This window comes from Schistocerca nitens, chromosome 3 (assembly GCF_023898315.1).
Source record: "Schistocerca nitens isolate TAMUIC-IGC-003100 chromosome 3, iqSchNite1.1, whole genome shotgun sequence".
NCBI lineage: Eukaryota > Metazoa > Arthropoda > Insecta > Orthoptera > Acrididae > Schistocerca > Schistocerca nitens.
The window spans coordinates 708,931,987-708,955,534 of record NC_064616.1 but is presented as its reverse complement, the minus strand read 5'-3'; the positions used below and the strand labels follow the sequence as shown (position 1 = coordinate 708,955,534).

Sequence of the window (23,548 nt, the reverse complement as noted above, 5' to 3'; positions counted from 1 at the left end):
AAAGCAAGTTTACCCCCTTTCCACGAACTGACGATACACTAGATTGTCTGAAGGGCGCTAAGTTTTTCTCAACCATGGACATGTACTCGAGATACGGGCAAATCAAAGTAGATGAGGCTGATCGTAAGAAAACTGCATTCATCACCCCTGAGAACCTGTATGAATTTAAAGTAATGCCATTTGGTTTGTGTAATGCACCAGTAACTTTTGAACAGGTGATGGATAATCTTCTAAGTCACCTGAAGTGGACAATGTGTCTTTGTTATTTAGATGACATTATAGTGTTCTCAGAGACATTTGATGAACACGTAAAAAGACTGAGATCGTTCTTAAGTGTCTCTAACAACGCAGACTGAAACTTAATCCAAGAAAGTGTCTCTTCGGAGTGACAGAAATCAAAATACTCGGACACGTGGTGTCAAACAAAGGTGTGCGGCCAGACCCAGAAAAGGTGAGATCTATAATGGAATTTCCTACTCCAAAAAGTATTAGAGATGTGAGAAGCTTCCTCGGATTATGTTCTTATTACTGTCGTTTTATTGAAGACTTTTGTATCAAAGCCAGGCACTCCAAGAGTTGTTCAAAGCCGATGCTAAATTTACCTGGGGTGGTGCCCAACAAGACTCTTTCGATGTGCTGTGAAAAGCTCCGATGACTGACCCTGTACTTGGTCTGTATGATGAGAGAGCACCTACAGAACTACACATAGATGCCAGTGGGCACGGGATCAGTGCTGTTCTGGTGTAAATTTCGGATGGAAAAGAGAAGGTTATAGCCTATGCTTCTAGGGCGGCGAGAGACACTACTCAACAACAGAAAGAGAATGTCTTCATGTGATCTGGGCCATGTGCAAATTTCGACAATATCTCTATGGAAGGCCATTCACAGTTGTTACAGACCATCATTCAGTTTGTTGGCTGACAGGTCTTAAGGATCCAACACGACGACTCGCCAGGTGGGCACTACATCTTCAAGAGTATGACATTACGACAGTGTACAAAAGTGGAAGAAAACACCAAGATGCCGACTGTCTCTCAAGAAATCCAGTGCAGGACCATCAAGACTTTGATGAAGATAGTGACTGTCTCGCTGCACTCCAGGATCCCTCTGCTGAGCAGAAGAAGGATGCCAAGATATCTCAAATTATGCTTGCCTTAAATCGGTCAGAGGATGTGAAAGGACACTTTAAGGAAGTTAATGGATTACTTTGCAAGAAAAACTTTGATCAGTTTTGAAAGATGTGGTTACCAGTGATTCCTAAACACATGCACTTAGATGTTCTACAGAAATTCCATGACACACCTGAGGCCGGACATTTAGGATTTATTAAGACATACGATAGGATCCGCAACAGATTTTTCTGACCAGGTTTATTTAGGAGTGTATTGCACTGTCGAGAGTGCCAGAGGGGAAAGGCAGTTCCTCAGAAACCACATGACCTACTCACACCAATTCCACCAGCCGAAACGCCTTTCCAGCGTGTTGGGATTGACCTCCTCAGATGATTTCCAACGTCTGCTATTGGCAATAGATGGATTATTGTTTGCACTGATTATCCAACACGTTATGCCATTACAAAAGCCATGAAAACAGCCAAAGCATCTGAGGTAACCAAATACATCATGGAAGAAATTTTATTGAAACACGGGGCCCGAAAGTCGTTAATTACGGATCGAGGGAAAGTTTTTCAATTGAATCTTGTGAAAGAGATAAACCGTCGGTGCAACATTACTCACCACATGACGACTGCCTACAGTCCGCAAACAAACAGGCTTACTGAATGCCTTAATAAGACCTTGGCCGACATGCTATCAATGTTCATCAACGTTGAGAAGAGCAACTGGGATGAGGGGCTACATTCCATATGTTTGCCTACAACACCGCCAAACAAGACACCACAGGATTTACGCCGTTTTTCCTGGTGCATGGGTGTGAGGCGACTACGACAATATGGACACTGTGTTTCCGTTACATCCTAATGACGTGGACGACGACTACATCCACCAGGTGTTAACCAGAGCTGAGGAAGCTCAGCAATTAGCTTGATTCCACACGCTGCAGGCTCAAGAAAACGATTGCCGAAGGTATGATGCGAGCTACCGCCCTGTTGTTTATCAGCCTGGTGACCTCGTCCGGACCTTCACTTCTGTTCGGAAGACTGGTCTCTCTGATAAGCTCCTCATGTGCTACTTTGGACCTTATAAGGCTGTAAGACAGTTGTCTGATGTTACTTATGAAGTTGAAGATTTCGACCCCGACACAAGACGATGAAAGACAGAGATACGGCCCACATCCTTCGAATGAAGTCCTATACGGATCCTGCAACCCAGGGTAAATTCGAAGCTCCAGAGACAGGCAACAAGCAGAAAGGTGATTAAGAGCATAACAGCAGGGCAAGTTGTAGTGGTTACGATACTAGACTGTTGCATGGACGGTTGTGGTTTAAAACTCACCTGAACTGTAAAATTTTAGTTTCTATATTCGGTTTGAGTACATTCTAGAAGTATCCACAAATTTCAAGAATCATTGTACTGGAATGTTCTGTAACTATATATACCGTAAGTGTTCTGGCCAGAGGCAGTCCGCTCCGCGCTCTTGTATGTGCAAGTGCTGAATAAACCTTCGTTAAGTGAAGTTAGTGTTCGTCATACATCTAATTACACCTTCTTCTACATGACAATATAATCATGGTATACAACTGGGGTAAAATTTTTGAAAAAAGATGAAAGTAGTACAGGATTATGAACCAATTAGGTTGAGTATATCTGTACATCAATTAACTAACTCAACCTAATTCTAGAAACACATTATACGAAGATCTTGGACACGTAAGTAAATCAGCATCTGTTAACATATATATATATATATATATATATATATATATATATATATATATATAGTAGAAATAATGTGCAAACATATAATTACACATCAGAAAAGTAAAAACCAGTAATGTTATACATTCATATTACATGGAAAGAATGTAAAATACACATAAAATTATTACATTATTTTTTCCTAAAAATTCTAAGTTCAAGTATTGAACTATGGGTACCAAATGCCCTGTCCCTTAGGTAGAGTGAGGCATTAATGTGTAAACCACTCATGCAATATATCTAAGTGTAGTAATAAAATTAGAGTTATTCATCAAACAAGGTCATACCATAATGTGCCAAAAATGGAACGCGATAACCTAGACCTCGGGTACCTACTCACTAAGGACAGCATACAATAGATGTTATAATGTATCTATTACAAGAAAATTAGAATTATAAATACAATCTTATGTAACACTGTCTACAAACAAAATCGAAACTATGCAGGGAATGAGACCACCATATTACATAACTTTATTTTTAATATGGGCACACAGTTCAAAAACATAAATGTCTTGCAGACATGGTTATAGCTCTACAAGATCCTACGCAAAAAGAGCACAATTAATTACATAATCCAACTGTAAATGTCATCATCAGTGTGGAAAGAACAGAATGTAAAATTAAACCAATATGTTTATTAGGTATCCTGATAGCAATCATTAAAAGAAAAAATTAAAGTCTTGAACAAGTGACACTTTATTACAAACCATAATAGTAAAAATAACATTTAAACAAAAGCTAGTTCCAACATAAAGCAATGTGAAAAGGGGTACAATATTAATAACAGATAACAGTAATCAGAAGAGCCAAAATGGTTTGGTATATCTGGAGATGAGTTCATAATTAATAAAATCTAACGCACTGCTTTGGCATACTGAACCTAGACTTTTGCAACAGATGAATCACTCTAATTTCTTCCCGAGCACGGGGTCTTGGGTTCAATTCCCGGCGGGGTCAGGGATTTTCACCTGCCTCGAGATGACTGGGTGTTGGTGTTGTCCTCATCATTTCATAATCATTCATGAAAGTGGCGAGATTGGACTGAACAAGGGTTGGAAATTTGTATGGGCGCTGATAACCACGCAGTTGAGTCCCCCACAAACCAAACAACAACATCATCATCATCATCATCATCATCATCATCATCTAATTTCGTTACTATTCTTCAATATATTCCCTGTGTGTTTTACGCATTAACACATCAGTTTGAAGGACAGGGCATTTAGTACCCATAGCACAAGTATTGCACTCAAAATTTTTAGGAAAAAATAATGTCATAATTTTGTATACTGGTTATAGGCTTTCCATGTAATATGAATGTATAATATTACTGGTTTTTACTGTTCTGGTGTGTAATCATTTGTTTTCACTGTATTTCTACTATATATTTTAACTGATGTTGGTTTACTTAGGTGCCCAGGTATTGGTTTAATATGTCTTTGGAACTAGGCTGAGTTAGTTAATTTACGTGCAGACATACTCAATGTAATTGGTTCATGATCCTGTACTACTATTTATCTTTTTTTCAATTTTTATAGCAGTTGTATACCATGGTTATATTGACAAAGCCTTACATTTATGTAACATTTTATACATAAACACACAGTCATTTTATAATGTCCCAACAATAAAATTATATGAGATTGTCTTCATATTTTAATAATGCAGGAATTCCAGGTTTTTAAATGCTCCTCAGATGTCTGTTGGTATGGATGGTTTACTTTGCATTCCACCATTTAACAAATGTGTGTACATTTTTCTGCTGTTGGCAGCACTCTAGGTTAATACCTGCTTCATAGACGTTATTCACATAATGTACATCTAAACACATCCAGTAATCCTACTTTCATGCGATATTTATGATTAGATGGAATGTCACTATTGGCTTCCAAAAGTACATCAATGTTTTGGGTATCATCTTTGTTGAAAAAGATATTGTGTCTGCCAACCTCGACTAGACACACAACCTATACCCTTCAAAATGTAGATTATTCTTGTTCTCTGTAATCTTTGACAATACTGTCTTTGACATTCAGCTTGTAATATGTACCTCCAAGTTTGAAATAATCAGTTGCAACAGATTATGTTTTATGCAGTATTGTATTTGTATCAGACAAAATAATTTTAGTTTATGGAGCAATTGTATGAACATATGATTAGAGATGATTTGAAGAAAATGTCTTCATGACCCATCAGTGTAGAGCTGTGTAAGTACTTTCTAATTGATTGTTCTTCCACATGTGCTCCTTTTGTCTATGTATGCTACATGCATTTTTTCTGTTTCTGTATTTTATAGTCTGCTTGTGAAGATGGTTATTTAACCAAAACCAGTGGAGAATAAAAGTGTATTTGTGCAGCTGGTGGTTCAGAGATGCATTTCTTCAAATATCTGACAGCTGTAAACAGTTAACTTATAAAATTTCTAAAAATAATGTAGTTTTCAGAGCAGAATCACTATCAAATTGAAAATAAGTATGAGCTGTTGCAGTTCCAGATAGTTCAAGGAAGAAACTAGACCGGAAATAGAAAATCTTGCTGCCAGGTAGCAGTCTAGGAATGAAGGTGTGCCAACAATTAAATAAGATGACCAGAACACAAGCATCATGAACCTAGTACCATCTATCAAGGCTTAACTAATGATTTGAATAACAGGCATCAGACATTTACAGCAGGGACAGAAAGTAATAACCTGGCCAAGAGTTTGAGATACAGTACCAGTAAGAGTTTTGAGATAAAGTACCAGGAGTGATTTTGACACGCTGGGAACAGCAACTGTAAAAAGAAATTGACTGCTGATGTTGTGCAGAGGTACAGCCAGTCATCATTTTTTTAAATTTTGACATACCCACATGATAATTCTCTGTCAAACTTAAATTTTTTCGTTATGTTTGCACAATATCATTTCACATCTTTAAGGGGGCTCCAGAAAGGTTCAAAATCATGAAATGTTTAACTTTTACTTTATTGCATTTTAATATTCTACAGACTCTCCTTTCAATAGATACATAATTTATTCAGTTCAGAAGATTACGACTATTATTAAAAAATTATTGAAATATTATCTGCATGGGCATGACCCACTGTGGCACTGTTAAACAGCTGTCAAATGTTGTACCCGTGAATCTACATGCTCATCGTGTACATTTTAGTGATGTGCGAGAAAATAAATGTTACAAAATAAGTGTTGATGTTAACCTTTGGTACTTCAATATATACTGCAATATATACTGCTCACTCAATTGTCATGTGTTTCATATTTATGTATTTTTTTATGGTTGGTTGGAGGGAGAGGGGGGGGGGGGGGGACCAAACCGCTAGGTCATCGGTCCTTGTTCATGGTAAAATGATTACATAAGGGAAAGAAGAAAAGAAAGGAGATGTACAGCACAATAACAGGAGAATGGAAGAACCAGAACAACAAAAGGACAACTAACACTACTATGGACAAAAACAGGAAAAGAAAACCACAGGTAGAAGGGATAAAAACAAGAGAGCAGATGACCGTGGCTGGCCGAACATCATGAGAATAAAAAGGAAAAGCCTGCCACTCTGCAATACATTAAAACATCCACCCAAAAAACATCCGAGTGGAGAACACAAAGGGGCAAAGGGCATGCGCTAAAACTTGTATAGAATGATAAAACCGACCGTCACGTATAAAACGTAAATCATTTAGGGATGGCTAGAGGACAAATGTAAGGATGTAGAGGCTTATCTCACCAGGGGTAAGATAGATACTGCCTACAGGAAAATTAAAGAGACCTTTGGAGAAAAAAGAACCACTTGCATGAACATCAACAGCTGTGATGGAAACCCAGTTCTAAGCAAAGAAGGGGAAGCAGAAAGGTGGAAGGAGTATATAGAGGGTCTATACAAGGGCGATATACTTGAGGACAATATTATGGAAATGGAAGAGGATGTAGATGAAGATGAAATGGGAGATATGATACTGCGTGAAGAGTTTGATAGAGCTCTGAAAGACCCGAGTCTAAACAAGGCCCCGGTTGTAGACAACATTCCATTAGAGCTACTGACGGCCTTGGAAGAACCAGTCCTGACAAAACTCTACCATCTGGTGAGCAAGATATATGAGACAGGCCTCAGACTTCAAGAAGAATATAATAATTCCAATCCCACAGAAAGCAGGTGTTGACAGATGTGAAAATTACCGAACTATCAGTTTAATAAGTCACTGCTGCAAAATACTAACGCGAATTCTTTACAGACGAATGGAAAAACTAGTAGAAACCAACCTCGGGGAAGATCAGTTTGGATTCCATAGAAGTACTGGAACACGTGAGGCAATACTGACCCTACGACTTATCTTAGAAGCTAGATTAAGGAAAGGCAAACCTATGTTTCTAGCATTTGTAGACTTAGAGATAGCTTTTGACAACGTTAACTGGAATACTCTCTTTCAAATTCTGAAGGTGGCAGGGGTAAAATACAGGGAGCGAAAGGCTATTTACAATTTGTACAGAAACCAGATGGCAGTTATAAGAGTCGAGGGACATGAAAGGGAAGCAATGGTTGGGAAGGGAGTGAGACAGGGTTGTAGCCTATCCCTGATGTTATTCAATCTGTATATTGAGCAAGCAGTGAAGGAAACAAAAGAAAAATTTGGAGTAGGTATTAAAATCCATGGAGAAGAAATAAAAACTTTGAGGTTCGCCGATGACATTGTAATTCTGCCAGAGACTGCAAAGGACTTGGAAGAGCAGTTGAACGGAATGGATAGTGTCTTGAAACGAGGATATAAGATGAACATCAACAAAAGGAAAACGAGAATAATGGAATGTAGTCGAATTAAGTCAGGTGATGCTGAGGGAATTAGATTAGAAAATGAAACACTTAAAGTAGTAAAGGAGTTTTGCTATTTGGGGAGCAAAATAACTGATGATGGTCGAAGTAGAGAGGATATAAAATGTAGACTGGCAATGGCAAGGAAAGCGTTTCTGAAGAAGAGAAATTTGTTAACATCGAGTATAGATTTAAGTGTCAGGAAGTTGTTTCTGAAAGTATTTGTATGGAGTGTAGCCATGTATGGAAGTGAAACATGGACGATAAATAGTGTGGACAAGAAGAGAATAGAAGCTTTCGAAATGTGGTGCTACAGAAGAATGCTGAAGATTAGATGGGTAGATCATGTAACTAATGAGGAGGTATTGAATAGGATTGGGGAGAAGAGTAGTTTGTGGCACAACTTGACTAGAAGAAGGGATCGGTTGGTAGGACATGTTCTGAGGCATCAAGGGATCACCAATTTAGTATTGGAGGGCAGCGTAGAGGGTAAAAATCGTAGAGGGAGACCAAGAGATGAATACACCAAGCAGATTCAGAAGGATGTAGGTTGCAGTAGTTACAGGGAGATGATGAAGCTTGCACAGGATAGAGTAGCATGGAGAGCTGCATCAAACCAGTCTCAGGACTGAAGACCACAACAACAACATATATTGTTGAATTTATAAAGAAAAAATGGGACAAAAAGTAGTAAATTTTCGTTAGATTAGAAAAAATTAATCTCTAATAACTGAATTCAAATTTTTAAAAATCCTTGTGTTAAGTCGTAGCCAATATTCCAATAAATGATCTTTGAAAATTTCAACTTCCAGATCAAATACTTTCTGAGGAAACAAGCCAAATCGTAAGTGCTGTTTTAACATTGGAAAGAACTTTCCGGTGCCCCTTAAATGCAAATATCAATTCTGTAAAAGAATAACTATGTAAGCTGCATCGTTGTTTTGTTTCTGAGAAGTCCAATGGAGAACAGACATTCCGAGTTCCTTCTCTACATCCACTGCAACACTTTTGGTCACTTGGTAATCCCATACCTGTCACCATCATAACAACTGCATTTCCCATTTTCATTCTAGTTGCCCTCAACATAAATGTAAGAAAGAGAATATATCTCAACTTTCAAGACAAAACAGAAAGTGCAGACTGAGAGATTGTGTGCAATTACCAAATAATTGGTTGAAGGGAAAGGTGTGCAGAAGGAACGGAGGTTAAAGGTCTGGAATGAGCTGCACACGTTGTGCAAAAATCACAGTTCACAGCTGTAATTGACACAGGACACTACTACACAGCTGACCATTAACAATGATAACTTTGCTGAATATTGTCACATTGCAACAACAACTGAGACCAAATCCGATTGTATGGTTGTCAAATAAGAACAACACTTTTTTTGGTACTGAAGGCACGTTTATTATGAACACCAACGTGCATCCATAATAGAATTAAACTTGTGGTTAGGGATAGCTGGTATCTTCCATAATTTTAGTGGACTGCTGTTAATGTGAGGTAAATAATAACTCAATTTTCCTACCACTACCAATAACCTGGCACACACAAAGGACTCTCCACTTTCATACACTAATTTCAGCTAAGAAATAATTTCTTCCTCAGTATAAAGATTATATAATACCCAAGGCCACCCATTTTCATGAACTCAAGCTGCAACCAAGGAACCACTTTTGAACAATGAGAGATACGTAGTAAGTGATAACAATGTACTGTGGCTGTGAACACTTTGGCACTTGAGTAGTATTGTTTATCACATCCGAAACACTCTGGTTACACAGTATTTCGTTGTTTTGCAGTTACACAGTGTTTCCGTCTATTTTTTCATTGTATCACATATATTGCATTGTTTAAGGTAATTTTATTTGTAAATAATTAAAAATTCAGTATTCGGGCAGTAAGAGTAGATGCATTGATTTGAAGATGTCAATCGACTGAAAAAAGGAAAATCGATAGTTTCTCAGTTACACAGGTATTGTTTCTTCACCGACAATAAGTATGTAATCTAAAAATGTGACATTATTTACTGGTCCATGTATAAGGTTGACAGAACTGTAAAGACAGAACAGGAAAAATCAATGGGAGACAAAAATGCACCAATGCAAAATTTACAAGGAATGGATGCTGGCTCCACAAGTAAAGATTTGGAATATTTACATCTTGCTACAAGACATTTACCATCTGAAGGAAGAGCCACACACAAGCCACATAAACACTGAGGCTAAAACCACATAATAGTCAATGACAACACAGTGCTTCACATTATCCCCTCCAGACAATATACTGTTTCCTTTAGCATTGTAAAAATGTATGGGTCAGTAGTTATTGTGTGTGTTCTTTTGCCAGTGTACTGAAACGTTTAAGTTAGATGTGCATTCAGACTGTTGTTGACCTGTGACAGGATCCCGGTTGATTCCTAAAATTTTCCTCCTCATAATTATAAAGAAGAACTGTTATTTTCTTAACAATGCTTGTCCAGGATTTTTATCATCTTGAAAAACATTTACCAATGTTACAAAGGTTCGTAATTTAACTGTTCTGTAGTGTTATATTAAAATGTGATTTTCATGAAAAGTTAACCATTAATCTAAAAGATAAATTTTTCTTCATAACTAAACATCATTTATACATATATGTAACTTTTGCTGTTAACAAAAAACAGTGCAAAAAAACAAGTCGTCACCAGATCGGTTACACAATAAAGAATAAACTGAACAGCAACTTTAAGTGTTACATAATGTCATTTCTACAATTTATAAAAGCTGTGGAACACCAACAAAAATTAATCATCAAGTTGGGTTTAACATTTCATCGGTTGCAACGTGTAGCAAGTGCATGTTCACTTACGTGTATCTGTGATTATGGGGCATCTACATAAAGAAAGGCTTTCTCATGAAACAGTAAAGTTAAAGAAGAGTATTTAGTTACTCACTGAAATCTTGGGTTTAATAATTACAATTTCCTTGCTCACTAAAATGTACGTCCACTTTGGACTGATGAGCAGCATGTGACCTTGTTACCACTCTTAACTACAGTTTTGTGCAACTTAACTAAATGATTTAAAATCTGCATTTCTTTGTATTCTTATTACAATGTGATTCGGAGACAAATAAACAAATCTGAATGCCATGCCAAAACAATCTGCTGTATGTGTGAGAGGGTGTAAGAAGTAGCTGACACTAGATCTACACTGATCAAAGAGCTTTAATAAAGACAGTTCCCTTAGATAATTACAAGTGCTTCTTCGTAAGATATTTAAGAATTTCAATACACAGTTATGGTAAGCCACCTAATCCCATGAACATTAAAATGCAGCCGTAGTAAAAGTTTTTGTGGCGTAACAGGCATTTACAATCTTAAGTCATCATAGATCAACCCAAAAAGGTGTAATCAAATGTATCGGTGTTAACGCAACACATAATTACTAATATGCATAAGTGTTGGCAAAATGCCTGCAATCTTACAGCATAGTGATTAAATATTTGAGATAGTAGACACAAAAGTGAAGATAATGTAAACAAAACAGGAAATTTAAGCAAGTAACAAATTCTACTAAGAAGATTGGAGGTAAAATCATTCAACTGAATACAAAGACACATTGTTATCATTATGTTACTAAACAAATACTGCATATCACACTGTACACAATAATTTAAATACAGGGAAGAGTAAGAGATGGCTACCACAATTATTATATAGTCAAGGAAACAACTAAAAACCAAGTACATAAACTGAGAGGGAAAAGAACCCAGAACAGTTCTCAAATTTACAAGAAGGAAAAAGCATATAGTAAGCTAATAAGAGAAGCCAGATCTAGGTATAATGCCTGAGAAGGCAAGGTAGGAAGAGAGAGATCAAGCTAAAGTCAATAACATTTTTTATCATCAAACAGTAGTGAGTGAATGAACACTCAAATGATACATCTCAAAGCAAAAAGAATACATAACATCACCGGCAAGGGTCAAAATTTTGTGTGTGTATTAGATCACAGAATCTTCTGGTGTGATTATCTCTAAAAATATTTGCATTAAGATGACCTACAACAACTACATATTGCAGTTTTTAGCTTTGTGTAGAAGTACTTCAAATTATTTCAGGTAATTGTTTATATTACAGCTAGATGGTCAGTATCGAACTAATGTCAGCCACTAGCCTCCCTGGATAATTATCTGCACTGCTACTGCATGTCAGAACACTGATTGTGGAATACTGATCTTGATTTCAACATTTAATTATATGGTGATTACTCTTTCCTTACAGTTCTTCAGAATTGTTAGTCTTTTATAGTCTTGTAGATTACAAACATTATATTCAATTCTTATTAGTGCATATCCTGTCATAACAAAATATTTGGTAGGTCACTATCTGTTAAAATCTCTCTCTCTCTCTCTCTCTCTCTCTCTCTCTCTCTCTCCAATACATCATCTTTCACATCTCCATTTCACATCTCCAGCATCTCACAAAATTGTGAACCCAAGTATACCTGCAATAGTGTTAATAAATATATCTACTAAGAACCTTAATGCCACAGAAGTTTCAGTAATTTTTGAAGGTCTAGCCCTCAGCCTTACACCCATATTCAATCATGCTGGACTGAACAAAGGGCTATTCTACGCTGCAATGGAGACACTTCTTTGCTACCAACACCTTGAACTAAAACAGGCCAAAGAGAAAACTTTGCCTTGGTTCTTCCAATTCATACCTTCCTCCAATGTGACACATTCTTACTCCCATTCAACAACATCCAGTAACCCACCAGGAATTCCCCACCTCCAACTTGGCCTCATCTCCTTATCCCTGTTCCTTCCCAGCAACAAAAAAATCTCTTGATGGAAGACAGAGCAGCCATCCACATTCTTAAAAATACATTATGATTTCATCATTTTCCCTGTAAATAAAGGATCTGCTATTGTGACTATGAATTTCAGTGACTAACAGGCAAAAGTTCTCCACCAACTGTTAGATTCTTCCCCCTAAAAGCTGTCACAGTAATCCAATCACAGAAGTTCAGCATAATCTCAAATCATTAGACCCATCCCAAAAGCTTTCCACTACTCCATTTCCTTCCTCACTCCTCAACCCCAACCCCCTTTCTCCCCACACATCCACAAACCTAACCAATCTCAACATCCTATAGTAGCTGGTTACTGTGCTACTTCGCCCCTCCCCATATCCACCCAAAATAATATCTGCCCTAGGCAATCAACATTTCCAAATAACTGCCCACAGCCTAGCTTCCTATACCAAGCAGGCCAATCACTTTCTTCAGTGCTTCTTCAGAATCCTACCCCTGTTACTACCTCACCAGGTTCTCTGCTTGCCACTGTTGAAATCCCCTCCCTATACATTAACAACACATGATCAACTATATCTACATCTACATACATATTCCAAAAGCCACTGTATGGTTCATAGTGGAGGTAACTTGTATCACTACTAGTCATTTCCTTTTCTGTTTCACTCTCAAATAGAGCGAGGGAAAACCAACTAAGTACATGACTCCATACAAGAGTTAATGTCTCTTCTAGCTCAATTACACTGATATCTTCTTGATCTGGATCCAGGATCAAGAAATACTATCCTCTTTCTTCCAAAGCATTAATGCTATTATCCTATCAATTTCACCTATTCCAGCTCCATTACCCACCTTCCTGAACCTTTATGCCCACCTCTCTGATCACACAGTAAAACTTCCAGACATGTGAAACTCTCCTGTGTAGTCTCATCGCTCATGGATGGTGTATCTGCAGTCACAAGCCAGTATGCTGAAGACTAAGGTCTTTACAGAGAGGCACTACCACCCCAAATCTAGCTGACCAAACAGATCTCGTGTACTAAAATTACATACATTCCTAGTCCTCCAAACATCCCCATTAAACCTCACTCACACATATCTCTCTTCCAACCTCTCTAAAAGTTTGAATAAATTTAAAGTTTATAAACAATTTAACAGATACAGTCTGCAATACATACTTGTGTCCTTGTAAAAATGCATTTACTTTTATTAACAACAAACAGCACCGCAAAAATTTTAAAGGAATTTATTACCTGCAATTCACACCATGCGACAGCAACACCAGTCTGTGTATCAAGGCCTTTGTAGACTGTCTTAAAGCTTCCTCGTCCAACTTCCTCCTCAAACTTCAAGAATCTTCCATCAGGTGATGCTCCAATTGCCTTTTCTTCGTCATCTTCATCACCACTGCGAACACGACGATTAGCTGTTTGTACCAGCGCACCTTTCTCTATGTCAGAATGCAATGTGTCACTTTCTTCTTCTTCTTCATCATGAAAATCTGATCTTTCCTCCTCTTTGGGACATATCTCAAACGATTCTGACGCAGTCGTAGTCCTTGACGACTGTGGTGATGTGGGATATGGATCTGCTTTGACTTGTGTGAATTTTCTTATTTTAAATTGGCCTATATGTGCAAAATGAGGTTCTGGTTCTGTCAAAGTACTATGTGCACTTAAAATCTTTGGTTCTGTAGAAGTTTTAGTTGCATCTTCCAGGGAATTCTTTCTTGGTACTCCAACAGCTGGAATGCATTTTGTTTCATCTTCTGAAGATGGATTATCTGATGTTACCTCTGAATAACTACTTGAGTCAAAGTGTAACATGCTAACAGGAACTGACCATTTAACTTTTGGATGTGAGGGTTCAATTTTTTCAAACTTGTTCTCACTTGATTCACCAGTTGAACCAGTTGAGGTCCTGTCAATTTTTGAGGCCTTATCGCCATCTGTGCCAGCTGGGTCTTCACAAACACTGAGAATCTGTAAGCCATCTGTACTTTCTGATGAAAGTGAAAGGGACAGAATAGTTGGCTCCACAACAGAAATCTGAAAATTGAAGCAAACAGAGCCAACTGTGATTATGTAACTAATTACAGAATGAACAGAAATAATATAGAGCAAGCACGTATATTACACACACACACACACACACACACACACACACACACACACACACACACACCATTTTGCCTGATAATCAATCAAAACAACACGTCACAATGGTTCACATAAGTGGATTTGTTCACTGGGCTGTACCAAACATTGATTCAACTACAGAACTGGTAAGTGATCATGTACAAATCTACTTCATTAAATCTTGAGAAGTTACTGTGTAAAGATGTCACTTTAATCACAACTGCTTGATTGTAAAACTAAAATTCTGGAATCAACAACAGTGAGCCATTATAGAATTTTGCACAATTCAGCAATGGTGATTGTAAAACAGTCCAGTCCCAATTTCAGTGTGTGTATGTGGGTGGGGCAGGGGGGGGGGGGGGGCTGCTACAATTTTTAAATACCCCATATCTATTAGAGTGAAGAATAAAAGTAATAACGAATAGTGGACACCAATTATTAACTTTTAACTTTGTTAAAGAAAAACAAATTGGATAGTTATAAATTCACTGTGTCTTTTGCTTTCTTTCTGTAACTGAAAGAAAGAAATAATAACAACTAAAACCAAAAGAAAAATTGGGTTATAGTACATATCACTCCTAGTAGAAATGTTTTAAATGCAACAATTTAATGGATAATTATTCCTACATCTATGTTCCAGATATCATCTGATGCCATCTTGTAACTTAAATTTCTTCTTTGAACTAGTCACCATCACAACAAAGGTGCCAAATAACATAATACAAATAACATTAGCACTTGAAACTTCCTGGCAGATTAAAACTGTGTGCCCGACCGAGACTCGAACTCGGGACCTTTGCCTTTCGCGGGAAAGTGCTCTACCATCTGAGCTACCGAAGCACGACTCACGCCCGGTACTCACAGCTTTACTTCTACCAGTACCTCGTCTCCTACCTTCCAAACTTTACAGAAGCTCTCCTGCGAACCTTGCAGAACTAGCACTCCTGAAAGAAAGGATATTGCGCAGACATGGCTTTGCCACAGCCTGGAAGATGTTTCCAGAATGAGATTTTCACTCTGCAGCGGAGAGCTTCTGTAAAACGTCCTGGAAGATTAAAACTGTGTGCCTGACCGAGACTCGAACTCGGGACCTTTGCCTTTTGTGGGAAAGTGCTCTACCATCTGAGCTACCGAAGCACGACTCACGCCCGGTACTCACAGCTTTACTTCTACCAGTACCTCGTCTCCTACCTTCCAAACTTTACAGAAGCTCTCCTGCGAACCTTGCAGAATTAGCACTCCTGAAAGAAAGGATATTGTGGAGACATGGCTTAGCCACAGCCTGGGGGATGTTTCCAGAATGAGATTTTCACTCTGCAGCGGAGTGTGCGCTGATATGAAACTTCCTGGCAGATTAAAACTGTGTGCCCGACCGAGACTCGAACTTGGGACCTTTGCCTTTCGCGGGAAAGTGCTCTACAATCTGAGCTACCGAAGCACGACTCACGCCCGGTACTCACAGCTTTACTTCTGCCAGTACCTCGTCTCCTACCTTCCAAACTTTACAGAAGCTCTCCTGCGAACCTTGCAGAACTAGCACTCCTGAAAGATAGGATATTGCGGAGACATGGCTTAGCCACAGCCTGGGGGATGTTTCCAGAATGAGATTTTCACTCTGCAGCGGAGTGTGCGCTGATATGAAACTTCCTGGCAGATTAAAACTGTGTGCCCGACCGAGACTCGAACTCGGGACCTTTGCCTTTCGCGGGAAAGTGCTCTACCATCTGAGCTACCGAAGCACGACTCACGCCCAGTACTCACAGTTTTACTTCTGCCAGTACCTCGTCTCCTACCTTCCAAACTTTACAGAAGCTCTCCTGCGAACCTTGCAGAACTAGCACTCCTGAAAGAAAGGAGGTACTGGCAGAAGTAAAGCTGTGAGTACCGGGCGTGAGTCGTGCTTCGGTAGCTCAGATGGTAGAGCACTTTCCCGCGAAAGGCAAAGGTCCCGAGTTCGAGTCTCGGTTGGGCACACAGTTTTAATCTGCCAGGAAGTTTCATATCAGCGCACACTCCGCTGCAGAGTGAAAATCTCATTCTGGGAACATTAGCACTTAGTTCTGTCAATCTGAAATACATAAAAGTCTTCCAGTGTGTAGCACTCTGTGCCAGTGCTTATCGAAGAGGTAATACTTTTGCTTTTGTGAGAGAGTTCTATTAGTGTTTTCAGTGTCTAAAACTCATCAAGACTTCTTTTTATCCTGTGTATTCCTTTTTACACTATTTTTTACTAACAGATTTTGTCAGTATTGAGCCAGTGTGTGAATCGGACATTCAAATAAGCTACAACCCTCCTCTCCACAGACGAGAAGTCATGTACTTGACCACATTATAGCAGTCCCACTGCAGTCTTTGAATAGTTTCCAATTGCCTAGGTTAGTGCCTTCATTCGTGTTGTTCCCAGAGGGAACTGTATGTCATATCAGAATGAAAGATCCTTCATGAAATGCAGATAATGGAAGGAGTAAAGGTAACAACTCACCATATAGGTTAGGTACTGGGTCGTCGATAGACAGATAAACAAGACTCAAAATGTTGCTAAGCTTTTGGATGATGTCCTCCAGATCCAACCTTTGATCTGAAAAAGTATCCTATCCAAAAGTTTTGCAATTTTTTCAGTCTTCTTTATGTGCCTATCAACCTCAACAATATGAAGAGTTGTTAGGTTTACTCTTTCCATTATTTTCAGGGGTGTAATATTATATTTTAAGTGCAAATTTATTTTATAAATGCAAAATTTCTCTCTTTGAGTAAATACAGTTGAACTTTCTTATAACAACATTGATTACAACAACTCTGCTATAATGTCATGATTTCTATGGTACGGTCATATTCTTAGTACGGAACATACTTATCATCGCTTAATATTACAAATGGACAGTAGTGGTGACAATCACAGAACTCGTCAACAGTACACATGATGTCAGTTTCCATAACAATCTGTTATTATCTGCATGCATTTTAGAGCAGATGGCCAGTAAAAGAAAAGTTTTAACAGTGGAAGAAAAAGTGAAACTGACTAACAAAATTGAGAATGGTGCTAAAATGTCTGACATGTGTCGTCGATTTGGCCTTGTAAATTCTACAGTCCAAATGATTTGGAAGAACAAGGATAAAATTGTTATTGCGTTTGAACAAAATGGATCTAAAACTATGTGGTTATGAAAAGCTGAACACAGCAACATGGATGAATCACTGCTTAAGTGGTTTAAGCAACAGAGAAGCATCGATGTACCCGTTAGCGGACCTCTCCTTATGGTGAAAGTAGAAGAATCTGCCAAGAAATTAAAAGACGAGGAATGTGTGTGTAGTAGTGGCTGTATTGACAGATTCAAGCAGCGTCATGGCATAACGTTTAGCAAACTGTGTGGTGAACCCAACATGCGAATACTGAAACAATCCAACAATGGCTTACCACAGCATGGCCTACAATTCGTGAAGGATATGCAGACTGAGGTATCTTTAATGTAGACGGGACTGGCATTCTATTTAAATTGACACCTGAAATAACTCAAATTCAAGGGTGAAGAATGTGTTGGTGGCAAGTTATCTAAAGAATGAATAACAATTCTGGTTTATGCTAACGCAGATGGAACTGTGGGGGAAAAAAACTGCTTGTGATAGGTAAGGCAAAGAATCTTAGAGGTTTTAAGGATGAAAAAATAATCTGCCAGTGCAATACAATGCTAATAAAAAGTCCAAGATGAACTCCAAACTCTTTGAAGCTGAAATAAGGCGATGGGGTCAGGAGCTTAAAAGTCAGAAAAGGTTTGGGTTGGATTGTTTGAGGGAGGAGACCAGACAGCGAGGTCATCAGGCTCATCAGAATAGGGGAGGACAGGGAAGGAAGTCGGCCATGCCCTTTCAAAGGAACCATTCCAGAATTTGCCTGGAGCGATTTAGGGAAATCACAGAAAGCCTAAATCAGGATGGCCAGACGCGGGTTGAATCATCGTCCTCCCGAATACGAGTCCAGTGAGTGAGAAAAGGAAGATACTGGTTCTTGTTGATAACTGTCCAGTACATCCTGTACTCTCTGGTTTGGAGAATATTGAGCTCGTTTTTCTTCGTACAAATATGACAAGCTTATTGCAGTCCATGGACCGAGGAGTAATGAGGAGTCTGAAATGACACTATTGTAAGCTCATATTGCTGAAAATGATACAATACATTGAGAAAAAGCAGGACTATTCTATTATACTGATGGATGAAATCAGATGCATTACGAAATCTTGGAGCCAGGTCACAACCCAAACCATCAAGAACTGTTACCAACATACGGGAATTACAGCTGACGGAATAAATCCACTGAAACTGAAGACACGTTCAATGACACTGATGGTGAGCCACTACCTGCATTGCTGTCAGAAATCAACTATGATATTCTCAATCAGTACGACTATGAAATGTATGCAACAACAGATGACCTTGTTACAACCAAAGTGCAAACTGAAGACAAAATTTCAAATGAAGTCAGCACACACAGTGACCATGAAGTGAGCAAAGGAGATGAAGATGATTAAGAAGAGGAAGAAAAAAGAAATAGATGTCTATCCCTACGGTGATAGCGATTTAGAAACCTTTAGAATTGTGAACATGTTCTATCGAGTTAAGAGAGGGATCAGTGAAATTTCAAATGAAATAATGAGCATAGTATGTAATTTCAAAAGTGTGTACTGGGCAAATAGGCAACAGAGTAAAATGACTGATTACTTCACTCTTAAGTATAGAAGTTTGGTGAATACTCAACATACTGCTGTATATACTGTGTTCACACAAGCTTAAGAGTGAATACTATTGTGTAAAATAAAACAAGGCTAAATAAATTTCTTCTTTTCCATTTGCCACGAAATATTCCTCAATTAATTTGTTCGATCATTCATCAACGTATATTCACAAAAAGGCCATCATGAAGGGTAAGGGACACACAATGAGTAAAGTCAGATGTAACTGCTGCATACTCCTTCTGTAAAATATACTAACAACAAAAATATCATGAGTGCTAATCTACTAGCATTGATAGTTATAGGAATTACTTCCACGGGGCAGTATCGACTGCCGGGGGCACCCCAGAGAATGAGGGATCACTTTTTCTGCCGCAGAAATTATCATTGTAGTGACCTGCTCAATCACAACATTGATGGCACCACATGGGGGAGATTCAACAGTGACAGCAGAGATGGGCATGATGCTTGGGGAGTGACAGGAAGATGTGGAAGTGGTCACTACCACACAAGTTGTCATGTGCTCTACAGTGGATAGATGGGAGAAGTCCTGGGCTGCAAATTGATAAATCAATAGTGGAGTAACTACCATGAGCCACAAATTTTTGACATCTTGTCATGGCTAGTAAGCATGGTGCTACCCCACAAGGAGTTATGGGCATTAAAATCTCCCAAAAGTAAGCAAGGTTCTGGGAGTTGATCAATCAGTGCAGCCAATACGTTCAGGAGTACTGCACCATCTGGAGGGAGATATACATTGCAGACAGTTATTTCCTGTGTTGTCCGTATCTTGATAGCCACAGCTTCAAGAGGAGTTTGAAGTAGCACAGGTTCACTACATACTGTGTTCAATACATAAACACAAACTCCACCCGACACTATTATATTCACTATGGTTCTTGTAATATCCCCTATAGACACGAAGGGCAGGGGTCCACATTGCCAGGAACAATATTTCCTGGAGGGCAACGCAGAAAGCAGATGTAAAGCTTAACAGTTGCCACAGCTCAGCCAGGTGCTGAAAAAAACTGCTGCAATTCCACTGGAGGATGACATGATCGTGGGACTGGGAAGGCATGAAACAGTCAATGAGGCAATCTACACCTCAGGGTCACCTGCTGCCATCAACTTATTTCCTGAACAGGCTATATCTGTTGTGTCTGAGCGTCTGGCGAGATCTCGGTCCTCAGCGGACATCAGAATCTTCACCTCATCCTCAGACACAGAGCTTGTACACAGTGGTGGTGTGGCTGCCACCGCATTTCTCTTGGTCTTGGGGGGTCTTCTTTCTGGATTTCTCTTGCTGATCCTTGGGTTTCTTTGACTGGGAGGGATCACTGATTCAGTCTCCAGGACTCAGGATGATTGTGAAGCCCTATGACCAGCTGCTTTTGGGCACTTCAGCCACTGACGGGTGCCATCTTTCCCACTAGCAGAAACCTGGGAAGGGAGTGATCCAAGGGGCCCCCTTCCAAGCGAGAGAAGCCAAAGAAGACTTATGCTCCTCCGACTGAGAAGTGGGGACTGGTGTCCCCAGTAGTTGGGGGGACAGAGCTCCCGGGAGCAACAGGGAGGGAAGTGCCCCCCACCATCAAGGGGGCAGGTGTAGTCTTATGGCTCCGAGAGCCAACTGGAACTCGCGAAACTGATTAGGCTACAACTGTTCTCCTAGTGGCGGCATAAGAGGAGGTCATAGCCACAGGATTTAGCCTCAGTGTAGGTCAGTCGGTCCAGGGTCTTGTATTCCATGATTTTCCTTTCTCGCTGTAAAATCCTGCAGTCTGGTGAGCAAGGGGAATGATGCTCTCCGCAGTTGACACAGATGGGAGGCGGTACACATGGAGTATTGTGATGGGATGGATGTCCACAATCTCGACATGTACAGTGGAAAGACATACGGCCGAACTTCCAGCACTTAAAGCAGCACATTGGTGGAGGGATATATGGCTTGATATCACAACAGTAGATCATCACCTTAACCTTCCCGGGTAATTTGTCACCCTCGAAGGTCAAGATGAAGGCACTGGTGGCAAGGTATTTATCCCTCGGACCCCATTGGATGCGCCAGACAAAATGAACTCCTTGACGCTCTAAGTTGGTGCGTAGCTCGTCGTCAGACTGCAAAGGAAGGTCTCTGTGGAATATAATACCCTGAACCATATTCAAGCTCTTTTGAGGCATGATGGTAACAGGAACATCCCCCAGCTTGCCACAAGTGAGTCATACCCATGACTGGGCAGAGGATGTCATTTTTATCAAGACTGACCCTGACCGCATTTTGGACAAGCTCTCCACCTCCACAAACTTGTCCTCTAAATGCTCTACAAAAAACTGAGGCTTCATCGAGACAAAGCAGCCCCCACCAGATCTTGTACATACAAGGTACTGGGGTGAATAAGGTTTGCTGCCATTCATAGCTTGGCGTTCCTCCCATGGTGTGGCCAGGGAGGGGAACAATTTAGTGTAATACTTCCTTGCACTGTAATGAGACTTTGAACACTTAGAGACTGCTGGAATTTGATCTCCATCAAGTGATGACGTGGTACACTTCATCACGCGTCATCTGCCCTGATGCCTCCCACTCCAACCAGGGGCTCTCCCCATGGGCGCCACCCAGTCGCAGCAAAGGCCACCTGGCAGGATGGCCATTGCCGGGAGTCCTGGTGCCATATGTGGAGAGTTAATGGTGCAGGCATCAGCAGAGCAATCCCTGTGTAGTCAGGGGGCTACAACCAACAAGATAGTTGGTGGCCCCACCACAATGGACTGGCTACCGTGCTGGATATGAGGTGAAAAGAATTCCACGATCATCATCGGCGCACAAAACGACACTGCACAGTGGGTGGAGGAAAACGCATCCACGAAGGAGTCCTTGCTCAAGAGATGGAGGATGCGTGGGACTGCAATGCCATGACGAGAAAGTGGGCTAAAGATCTCAATGCATGATGGACATGACGCACCATGTAAGTCGCCTTTCCCAATTGGCTCGCTCTTTGGAAAAATTTTGAAAAATGGAGGTCAAACCTTACAGGGGACCATCACATAAAGGCCAAAAGGTGTGAGACTCCTTTTAGTCTCCTCTTATGACAGGTAGGAATACCTGGGGCCTATTCTAACCCCCGGGCCCACAGGGGGTCCGATGTCATTCAGTAGGGAACTATTGTGCATACTGATGAAAACTTCAACTGTCAATGATCTACATTTTATTTTATAAATGTCTATACATATTATTTCTAAAGGAAGTGGGAATGACACTATCACTACTACACAAACAAACTCTCACACAAAGGTGAAGCATAAAGGCCAAAAACTTTTTTTACATAAAATAAGATCATTAATATTTGAAAAATTTATCTATATCTACAACACTACTCTGTAATTCTCACGTAAGTGCCTGGCAGAAGGTTCATTGAACCACCTTCAAGCTATTTCTCACCTTTCCACTTTAGGGGTGCATGGGAAAAAACACACACACATCTTTCCATGTGAGCCCTTAATTCTCTAAGTTTATTACAACGATCATTTCTTGCTATGTAGATTGGAATCAACAAAATATTTTCAGTTCAGAAGATAATGTTGGAGATTGAAATTTCATGAAAAGATCTCACAGCAACAAGAAACGCCATTGTTTTAAAGGCTGCCACCTCAACTCTCTTATCATTCCCATGACAGTCTCTTTCTATTTTGCAATAATACAAAAAGAGCTGCCCTCCTTTGAACTTTTTCAGTGTCCTCCCTCAATCCAATCTGGTAAGAAGCCCATGTTATACAGCAGTACTCTAGCAGAAGACGGAGAAGAGTGGTGTAGGCAGTCTCTTTAGTAAACCTGTTGCATCTTCAAAGTGTTCTGCTGATAAATTACCGTCTCTGGTCTGCCTTCTCCACAATATTATCTATGTGATTGTTCTAATTTAAGTCATTCATAAACGTAATTCCTAGGTATTGAGTTGACTGTCTTTAGATTTGAGCGATTTATAATGCAACCGAAATTTAATAATTCCTTTTAGTACTCATGTGGATGACCCCACATTTTTCATTATTTAGGGTCAATTGCCACTTTTTGCAAAAATACAAATATTTTGTCTAGATAATTTTGCAATCGATTTTGATCTTACAATGACTTTACTAGATGGTAAATGACAGCACCATGTACAAACAATGTAAGGTGGCTGCAAAATATTATCTCCTGAATCATTTGTATAGACTAGG

At 39.6% G+C, this 23,548-nt stretch overlaps 1 protein-coding gene across 1 annotated transcript in view; it reads right to left on the bottom strand.

Annotated features, from left to right (window-relative positions):
• The window catches only part of LOC126248681 (serine/threonine-protein kinase WNK1), a 325,351-nt gene that overhangs the window by 242,771 nt on the left and 59,032 nt on the right, over positions 1 to 23,548 (bottom strand). The window contains exon 5 of the mRNA XM_049949948.1: positions 13,731 to 14,525. Coding sequence (XP_049805905.1) covers positions 13,731 to 14,525 — 795 coding nt within the window. The remainder of the gene's footprint in view (positions 1 to 13,730; positions 14,526 to 23,548) is intronic.